This window comes from Hypanus sabinus, chromosome 1 (genome assembly GCF_030144855.1).
Source record: "Hypanus sabinus isolate sHypSab1 chromosome 1, sHypSab1.hap1, whole genome shotgun sequence".
In the NCBI taxonomy this organism is placed as follows: Eukaryota; Metazoa; Chordata; class Chondrichthyes; order Myliobatiformes; family Dasyatidae; genus Hypanus; species Hypanus sabinus.
Genome location: NC_082706.1, coordinates 49,588,081 through 49,598,530, shown reverse-complemented (window position 1 = coordinate 49,598,530; position 10,450 = coordinate 49,588,081). Strand labels below are relative to the sequence as shown.

The 10,450-nt window shown below is 50.4% G+C and overlaps 1 protein-coding gene across 1 annotated transcript; it reads left to right on the top strand.

Moving 5' to 3' along the window:
• The first annotated feature begins 1,028 nt into the window (after positions 1-1,028).
• LOC132399904 (phospholipase A2 inhibitor gamma subunit B-like) lies at positions 1,029-9,792 on the top strand. Its single transcript, XM_059980850.1, has 5 exons — positions 1,029-1,116; positions 2,407-2,526; positions 4,139-4,276; positions 5,847-5,990; positions 8,801-9,792. Exons 1-5 carry the CDS (start codon positions 1,029-1,031, stop codon positions 9,055-9,057), a joined length of 747 nt encoding a protein of 248 aa, XP_059836833.1. The 3' UTR covers positions 9,058-9,792.
• The last annotated feature ends 658 nt before the right edge of the window (positions 9,793-10,450 follow it).

Sequence of the window (10,450 nt, the reverse complement as noted above, 5' to 3'; positions counted from 1 at the left end):
TAACTCACCGCCCCTCCCATAGTGTTACTCTCCCTCTTCATGGCCCCTTCCCCAGCACAGTTCTCCCTCGCCTCCTTCCTGAACGCATCACCTACACTTCCAGCTACCCTTGAGAAGGGATTAAAGAGGATGATAAATGTCCGAACAGTCTATTGTCTCTGCCTCTAAAAGTGGACAGGCTACCCCGATAACTCGGGGTGTCCGTTGAGGTAGTCCAACCCCACAAGCAGTGAGGGTTGAGGGAACCTCTGGCAACTGCATGTCCGGGGATGGGGAATGTTTTTAAGTTGCAACACTGGGGAGGTTCCAATATGTTGATAAACCCATTGGCGTGATGGTGGTGGAGAGAATCGAGAGAGGGAATGTTTAGGAGGTGGTGGAGGAAATGGAAGGAGAAGAAGAAAGGGGGAAGGGGAAGAGGGAATGAGGTAGATTGAAGAGAAAGGGAGTGAATGAGAGGGGGAGTTAGTGAGAGGGAGACAAAATAAGAGGCGGGGAGAGAGGGTGAGAGACGAGCGCAAGGGAGAAAAAGAGGAACAGAAAGTGGAGGGACAAGGGAAAGCGATGTGGGGTAATGAGGAAAGTGGGGATAACAGAAAGCGAAAGAAGGGATGATGAAGAAAATGGGGAGAAGAAGGAGGATGATGAGGGTGGCAGATAGAGGGGAGGGGAAGTGAGGGACGGTTGTGGAGTAGGTATTTAGGAGAATAAGGGGCGAGGGACTGAAGAGGGAGAGGAGTTGTATGTTTGGTGTGGCAGGGGATGAGGACGGTTAGGAGAAGGAGGCGGTGAGGAAGTGGAAGAGGGATGGATGGGAGTCAGCGGGTGTATGAGATGGGGGAGAGGCAACCGTAGGTTTTACCGGTATGACCACCGCAACATCAGTGGCGGCTCGGCTCCATCCACTCCTTCCTGCTTCCTTCTCCTCGCAGTTTTCCCAGGGACTTTTCAGCGTTCAGTGGACACACCCGCAGCACGGTTCCGGTTTCGTTCGGCTACTTTCTCCTCCCACTGGAAGACGACTTAAAATGCCGTCGTGCGCTTCAGGAGCATTGATTGATGCGGAGATGTCCACCTTACTGACTCTTGTCCTGTTCTTGGGTTTGGCCGCTGAGGGTAAGTTAGATGCAACCAATCACAACGCTTTCCCGGGACTAGAGACTGGATTGGAGGTCGTGGGGGGGGGGGGGTGTGGGGGTGTGGAATTTGGATGACGATAGGGTCTCTGACCCGTGGTCGCTTATCCGGGAGCAGTCTTGGACGGAGAATGCTGGCGTAGATTCCCCTGGAAACTATTGTTCGGTATTCTCTCGTGTGGAATTGTGTTATTGTGTTCCTAGGAAACAATTCCCGTTAGAGGTAGCATATGTCCCACTGGGAATATGTTACTACGGGAACTGTTATGGGAATATCCACCACCCACCAATCTCGCTGGAAATTGTATTCCAACGGGAAGTGTAATCAAGTTTTCCATCTTTCTTAATTCGGTTCCTGTGACTTTTGGACATTGAAACGTGGAATGGGCTGTCCCTTTGGGATTTGTGCTCATGTGGGGTAGGTCAGAGCTTCCCCGCTGGGAACTGTGTTCTTGTCGGAGTTGTGGGGAGATTTGTCCCCCTGGAAATCGTGCTCCCGTAATGGATCACTCAACTCCATGACCAGCGGGAGCCCAGCGTTGCCCTTCTGTTTCGCCTAGTGGGTTCCCCGTGCGGCCGTCAGTGAGGAAGGGTTTTCTCCACACCCAGACACACCGCTATCGGGAGACCCAGTAACTCGGAATAAGTGGCTCAATTCAAAGACTCTCGGTCTGATATTCTAGCAACGGGTCCGGGAGGTGAGACGCCGAGTGTACTCGTCCCCACAGTCGAAGCCCATCCCCCGTGTGTCTCAGTGTTTGTTTCGGGATTTGCTCATCGCTCTAGGAATTTGCTTTTCGGTGGGAATACAAAGATTCTGTAGTTTCGGGCCGGGCGGGGATGTGTGTTGAAATATTTGGGAAGGATACGCCCGGATCACAGCGAGCCGCGGTTCCCAGAGCTGCTATGCGCTACGCTCACGGAAAACGCGGAGAGAGTAGGGGAGAGTAAAGGAGTTGGAAACGGGTGGGGTTATAGATACGGAGAGGGTTGTACGGGAAGGAGTGTGTAGCAGGGACAGGGATGGGTGCAGGGGTTGGAAGGGGATGGGCGACTGAGACGGAGACGGTTGAACAAGCGATGTGCAGTTTGTACGCAAAGACGGAGAAGACACGCCGGAGGTATATCGGTGCTCGAGGGAGAGAGAGTGCAGAAGATAATGAGGAGTGTGGGTGGGGAGTGAAGGGAGAGGAGAGGGGACGGTGAGTGAGGGAGCTGGGCAGCAGTAAATGATCCCGGAACATTTCTGACGGAGTTTCTCTTTCCGCAGCCACCTCCCTCCAATGTTACACCTGCAACAGTTTCAACCAGGACTGCACCCTGAACGGCACCGTCTGTAATGTGACCCTGCACCAGACCTGCAGCAGTCACTCTGTCCGCGAGAAAGGCCGTAAGTTCCCTCAAATGACTTCACGTGGCTTCTGCGCAGTCCCGGGGCCGTTCGGAGGGAGCTATCTGGCCGAGTGGTGCTGGAGAAAGAAGCGCGGAATCGGGTCAAGATGGGGTGGGGTGGGGAAGGGCAGAGGGTGGGAAGGGAGAGGAAGGGTGTGTGGGATCATGTGGGATCATGTCAGGTTTATTATTGTGGAAGTATGTTGTAAAATTCGTTGTTTGTGGCAGTAGTACAGCGCAAGACATAAAAATGACTGTCAGTTGGAGTAAAAATCTCAATCAATTAATAGCGCCGAACACGAATATCGAGGTAGTCAGTGTTCGTTATTCCACGGACCGCACAGGAATCTAATTAACTCAAAGCATAGGAGAAAAAGCTGTTTTTAAGGTATCGAGTGTGTGTTTTCAGGCGGCTGTACCTCCTCCCTGAAGGTGGTAATGAGAAGAGAGCAGATACCCGATAGCGAGGATGTTCTATGACGGATGCCGCTTTCTTGGATCACCGACTTTTTAAAGTGGTGCAGCTTGGCTGAATGTCCAGCCCAATGCATCCACTTCCGATCCTGCGCGCTGGAGCCCCCACACCAGTCAGAATGCGACTCTACTGTACACGAGCAGAAAATTACTAGGTTTTTTTTTGTGGGAGGGGAGGGGGAGACATATCAAGTCTCCACAGCCGCTCGGGAAACATTACCACTGGCGTACCTTCTCCGTGGTTCTATCAATATATTTTGGGCCTAGAATATTGCATGAATACATCGCTCAGAGATATTGACGCCCAGGACTAGATTCTGCTTACCCTTTCATTGGATAAGGACTGGTAGTCCCCTTCCCGTAGCTAAAAAATTTCTTAGTCTTAACGGATGTTGAGCGCAACACCACTCAAACAGCCAATCATTCTCACTCCAGTATGTCTCCTCATCACCAGCTGAGACCGACACAACAACGTTGTGCATATCCGGCCGCATTTGAGCTGTGTCCTGCCACACGGCCGCTGGAGGGAGAGGGAATGTCATAGGAAGGGGAATGAAGTGACAGGCCGAGCAGGAAGAGGGGAATGCGGAAAGGGAGAGTGGGAAAAGGGAGGGACATGAAGGGACAGTGAGCGGGAATGGGAGAGGAGGGTGACAGGAAGGTGAGGAGGGTGACAGGAAGGTGTGGAGGGCAAGGGAGAGGAAGAGGGACACGGAGAGGCAGTGGGGAGGAAGGGTTTGTGGAAGAGGGTGAGCGGCAGAGGTGGGGAGGGGTAATGGATGTGCGGGGAGGAAATAAAGGCAGACTGGGAGGAAGGATTAAGGAGTGGGTCGGAAGAAAGGAAGGAGAGAGAGGAAATGGAAGAGCTAGGGAGAGGTGAGAGGAGGAGTAGGAAGTAAGCGGAGAGTGGAGAAGGGGCAGAGGGGAGGGGTGAGAGGAAATGAATTGATGGGGAGAAGTGTGTGAAGAGGGGAGGAGATGTTGGAATGTGTGGGAAGCGTAATGTGGAGAGTCGGAAGGGGAAATGAAACTCAGTGAAAGGGAGTCGAAGAGGGGGGTTGGGGGTGAGAATGTACGAGCCCCGCAACGGGACGGGATGCACCACGTGCCAGTCTAACGCCTACGGTTGCCCACAGGAACCCACGACCAGGAGTACATCGTAAATGGATGCGGGGACTGCCTGAGTCTCATTTCCTTCAACAGCGGCCCCTACTCGGCCTTTATACAATCTACCTGCTGTAGCTCGGATCTGTGCAACGACCAAGTAGAACCAGGTACGGAGGAGCAGGGGAGGGGCGGGGGGTAGGGGAGCGACATATTGTGTTCTCCATATTGTATTCGGTGCTCTCTGTGCGGCCTCCTGTACATCGAAGAGACCCGACAGAGATTGCGGTCGCTTTGTTCCACAACTTCGTTCTTGTCACGGTAAAAGGTAAGATCGCCCGGTGGCCACCCACTTCAAGTTGACTCGCTATTCCCATTACTACGTGTCGGTCCATGACCCACTCTACTCTCCCGGTAATTCCACTCTCAGGTGAGAGGCGCAAAACCTCATACTCCGTCTAGGTAGCTGATGGCGCGAACATAGATTTCTCCAAATTCTGGTAACCTCTCTTCCTTCCCGCTCTCTTAGATTCTCTCGGCATTCAGGTTATCCTCACATTTAACCTCTTACTTACCTATCACCTTCCTCTGGTTCCCCTCCTCCTTCCCATGGTCTACCCTCCTCTCTCCTCACGTTCAGCCATTTATCTCTCCCACTAGTCACCTCCCTGCTTCTTACTTCAGCCCGTTTACCTTATACATCCACCTTTCCCCTGAACTGGCTTTACCGATCACTGGCCAGCTTGTACACCTCCCCCTCGCTCTGACTTCTTATCCTGGACGTCTCCCCTTCCTGTCCAGTCCCGATGAAAGGTCAAAGCCCGAAACTTCCTCTGGTCTATATATTTCCCTCCTGAGATACTGCCTGCTGACTTCCTAGAGCATTTTGTGATCCGTGCCCTCTGTCTCTTCCCACACATTATCCCCCCCTCAGAGTGCCTTTCACTTTCCGTCTCCCTCCCCCTCGCTCCTTGTCCCACCCCCTTCTTCTACACCCCCTTACTCCGCCCTCACTTGCTCACTCCGTCGTCTGCCAAAACACGAATCAGAAATTGAAATTATTGGTATCAATTTTCTCCACTAATCATCTAATTCCCTGTTTGGTACAGCAAGATCCCACCAGAGTGCGCACCGTCACTTCCGGCGCAGCGCTTTTTCCCCAATGTCCCTCACGTGCGCTGAGAATATTTAATACAGACATGTTCTCAGTCGCACACGCTCAGAGACCGAGAGTCCACCACCTTCTGGAGATGGATTTGGAGGGGGTGGCGACCTGCGCGTGGTGATGTTTCACTGTCGCACAGTTACTGTGTGCTTCATAGTTACTTGGGTGAGAGAGGGTTTCGAGAAGGGTTTCCGGAATGGTCCGCGGTGTGCAGGAGGTGGAGTGTTTAGGGAGGGTGGGTAGGTTGCCTTTAAGGGAGCTGCCCTGCCCAGAGGCGCATTCACCCAGGGAAGTGCCCTAACACATTCCTAACCTGCAGATGAAGGACAGGTAAGGTGGTGGGTATGGAATAAAACCACCCAGGGGTGTTGAGCGTGTCCCATAGACTGTTCCCATTAGATGGGCAAGAACCTTGGAGTGTCACTGGGTGACCCCTCTCCACCAGTGCCCTGAACCAGACTGGGAGCCGTGGTGGGGAAGGGGTGCTATCAGGCTTGGTGGGCAGGAGTTGAAGCTCAGGGAGAGGACAGTGGGGTTGGGATGGGCTCTGTTGACCATGTGTGTCCTGTTTGCAGAGAAAGAAGACAAGGCCCCGAATGGCCTGGAGTGTGAGGGCTGCTTCGCGATAACGGAGAAAGGTTGTAACCGCTCAATGGCCGCAGTGAAATGCTACGGGCAACAGGACCGGTGTATTCACACATCGGGCGACCTGCACTGGTGTAAGTTCAGCCCGCTCCTCCGTGAAACTGCGGTAACTTATGGTACTTGAGTGGAATTGTCCTGACTGGAGTGCCGTGCCGAGTGGTGTACCACAATGATCCTTACTGGAATCTCTTCCGTATGTGATATGTAGAAGTGATGTGGATGAAATACAAATGCAAGAGATTGTGCAGATACTAGAATTTCACAGCATCACGCACAAACGGCTGGAGGAGCTCAGCAAGTCAGGGAGCATTTATGGTGGGGAATATGGGCCCAAGGTAATATAGCGGTGAACGAGCTACAGGAGCCTCAAGGCACACAATTAACGATTTAGGAAAAACTTTTAACCCTCGACCATCAAAATTCTGAATGGATGTTGAACCCATCAACACTACATCACTAGTTTCTTTTTCTATTCACTACTTGTTTATTTTAACATTTTTAATAGATATACTTCTTACTGTAAAGACAGATCTAGTGCTTTCCCTGCTTATATGACGATATACTCTTCTCGGGCTTCCAGTCTGGTTCAGCTATCGACTGTAACCGATGTTTTCATGTCAAACTCTACCATCCTCATCAGGGACGACGCATGCGCTTATCTCTTCCGGTGGTATTTATAAGCTCCGTAGTCTGCCCCCACCCTCCCACCCTCCCCGACTGATTAGTCCTCATCCGATCAGGTTTCTGCTCTCTCACCTTGTTTACAATGAAATTCTTACAGACAGTGAACCTGTGTGATTTTCCTCCAGTTTTATTTCAATGGATTCCTTTACCAGGCAGCTCCAAAAGAGAATGGCGTGACACAATAGTTTTGATCCGATAAGTCAATGGTTGGTAATTGCGCCTAACCCCCACACCCCTACTTCACCATTCCCTATTCCTATTTCCCTCTCTCTCCATACTTGCCCATCACCTCCCTCTGGGGCTCCTCCCCTTCACTTTCTGCCATGGACTTCTGTCCTCTCCTATCAGACTCCCCCTTTTCCAGCCCTTTATGTCTTTCAGCAATCAACGTCACAAAGCTCTTTACTTCACCCCTCCCTCTCTCCCGGTTTCACCTATCACCCACTACCTTAAATTATTTCCTCCACCACCCCCCCCCCCCGCCCCCACCTTCTTACTCTGCATTCTCTTCTTTCTTCTCCAGTCCTGATGAGTCTTGGCCTGAAGCGTCTACTGTTTACTCTTTTCCATAGATGTTGCCTGGCCTGCTGAGTTCCTCAAGCATTTTGTGTGAATTGTTTGGAATTCCAGCATCTGCAATTTCTTCCTTGTCTGTGATTTCTCCAACCATATCTTTATCTCTGACAGTCTTCTACACAGTCCACAACTCCACCAATTATTGTAACATCTGAAAACTTACTAAGCCACCAATGCACGTTTGTCTTCAGGTCACTGATATACCCACACTTAGCAGAGATCCCAATGCAGATATTCTGTCTTCTCTCTTGTCATAAGCCTTTCTCTCCAGCTCAGTTTTTCTGGAGGGGCAGAGGCATATCCTCTGAGCAGATGTTAGTAAAACAGCTGGGGTTGTAGACAGCGTAGAAGGATATGAAAAGTCACAGTGGGATGTTGTTCAGCTGGGTGTGCACGCCAAGGATTGGTAAATGATTTTTCAAACCAGCTACGTATAAGGTCTTGCATTCTGGGTGATCAATCCAGGGTCATACTCACACAGTGAATGGTGGGGCCCTGGTGAGTGTGATGGAATAGGAGTACAAATTCACTGGAAATGGTAACACAGGTAGGCACGGTGGTGAAGAGGATCATGGGTACACTAGCCATCATTAGCCAGGAAAATAGGAAGTCAATGAGACAGAAATCCATGCTGCAGTTCCAAAGATACTGGTGAGGCCACATTTGGAGTATTGTGTACTGTTTTGTCACTACGATAGGAAAACATGAAGATGCAGACGAGCGCAGAAAATGATTTGCCAGGATGTTTCTTGAACTTGGAGTCCTGAGTTCGAAGGATTGTTTGTGTAGACTAGCAGTTTATCCCCTGCAAACTGAGATTGAGAGTTATATTAGAACTTCAGGGCTGAAGATACTGAGAAAGCCAGGGAGGGGCGCTGTAAGCAAGAAGGCAAGAGCTTTAAAACAGAAGTGAGAAATTTAGAAGTGGCATCAGCTTCTCCAGAGGTAGTGTTGCTATTTGTAATCTTCCAATTTAAGGAGGAAGCTTGATTAACCAGGTATCAAAGGTTACAGGTAGAAGGCAGGGGAGTGAGGGATATTAATTACTAGGATACCTAGATAGAATAGCTGTGGAGAAGGTGTTTCCTATAGTAGGAGAGTCTAGGACCAGTGACCACAGCCTCAGAATAGAGAGAAGGTCGTTTTGAACAGAGATGAGGAAGAATTAAGCCTAGTGAATCTGTGGAATTCATTGACACAGATGGTTGTGGAAGCCAGGTCACTGAGTATATTTAGAGAAGTGGTTGATCGATCCATGATTAGTTATGGGGCAGAAGACAGAAGAATAGGTTGGAGAAGGATAATAAATCAGCCATGATAGGACGATAAAGCAAACTCGATGAGCCAAATCAACTAATTCATATTTCCTACAATATGTCTTATGGAAAGCATGGTTGAGGCGAGCACCTTAGTCATGTTTAAAAACCAGATAGATGTTGACGTGGATAGGAAAGATTTCGAGGTTTGAAGGCCATAAGTGGGCAGATGGGACTCATTCACTAGGGAACACTCAGGTGTGTTGGGCCAAAAAGCCTGTTTCCTTCATGTGACTCCATAACGCTGAGTGTTGGCCTTCCTCTTGAATTTGCTGCTGACATTGTTCCCTCTCCTTCTTTCTCCACAGTGGACAGCACTACTTACGTCTTCAAGGGCTGTGCATCCCACTATGTCTGCTCCAACAGTAACTCACTGTCCTTATTCGGCATGGAGCCCATCAATGGCTTCTACTGCTGCCAGGGTGACCGGTGTAACCTGGAGTTTCGGAACCTGACACGGGACAGCACAATGGCCCTGGACACCAACAATGCAGCCACTTCCCTTGGCACCCAGAGTTTCCTACTCATCGCCCTACTGCTGATATTGAGGGTGTCTGAACTCTAGGATGCGACATCTCAGGGGAGCAAGTAGGGGAGAAAGGGGGTAGGAGCTGACCTCCTTGCCTGATGCAACGTAGGGGGCTCTAGTGGGGAGGGGGGAGGGAATGGCAGTTGCTTCAGGATTCATAGCCTCAAATCCAACCCCTCTCTCCCTCTCTCTCTCCCAATCATCCTCTCTGCATCCCTACCTCCCTCCATATCCCCTCACTCCTCTCCTTCCCTACCTCATCCTCCCTCCTTACCTCATCTTCTGACCCACATCCCTCAGTGTTAAAAGTATCTTTGTTTCCAGAGGTGGGGCAACAAGGGCGTTGTGGAGGTGATACACTCAGACAAATCCACTGCCCTCTGTCTATTCCCATCAAATTTCACCACCCCACTTTCTCCCCACAAACCTGCTTCAGTGCCCACACTAATCCCACTGCATTCCACCCTGTCAATCCTGAACTCATCCCACCGTCCCACTCTCTCTCCATGACCCCATGTTTAAAACTAATCCCATTGACCTCCCTCTGTCAATTTCAATCAAATCCCACTGTCCTGCTCTCTCCCCCAGCTGTCAGCCCCCAAACCAAGCCACTGCCCCACTTTCTCTCTGCAGCATTGTCAGTCCCCATGGCCCCACCCCAAATATTCTCTTTTATTCTCTCCCCTTCTCTGTTTTCATCTCACTGTAATATGAACATGAATGACTATTTGCTTTACATCATGTAAATAAACGTGTGAACTTCGGACTGGATTTGTTCTCTATGTGTCAGTTTTTTCCAAGAATTACTTGCCCCGGAATTCTTCACATTAACCTGAATAGTTATGTCTTTTTGTACCATCTGGAAAACTCTCAACACTATCCAGGACAGAGAATAGCCTCGATCAGCACTCCACCCAGGCACACTAAACTCTCTTCACTACTGGCACACAGTGGCTGTAGTGTCCCCTCTTACTTGGCCAGGCTTCTCAGGCAGCCCCTACCAAACCCTCAGTCGCACTGTGCGAGGTGGGGTTGGTGGTTAGGCAGGGATTCGACACTGCCCATAGTGTGACAGATGTGAATGGGGTAGTGGGGTGATGGGACAGTGACTTATTGAAACATCTGTAGGGATTGGAGTAGAGCTGAGTGACAACAGCGTGACACGGTAGGGCACTGAGACTGTGAGAGGCTGAGTGAGATGATGGGATACTGACACAGTGAGACCCTATTTGTGACAGGCGGTGAGTGGGTGATGGCAAAATTACACCTTGAAACATCTGTATGGACAGGCATTGGTGGGTGATAGGACAGTGACACAATGAGACACCTGTAGGAGCAGATGGTGAGTGGGTGATGGATTAGTGACACAGTGATATCCCTGTATGGACAGGACATTACAGAGCAGGAGATACAGTGACCTGGAAAGTTA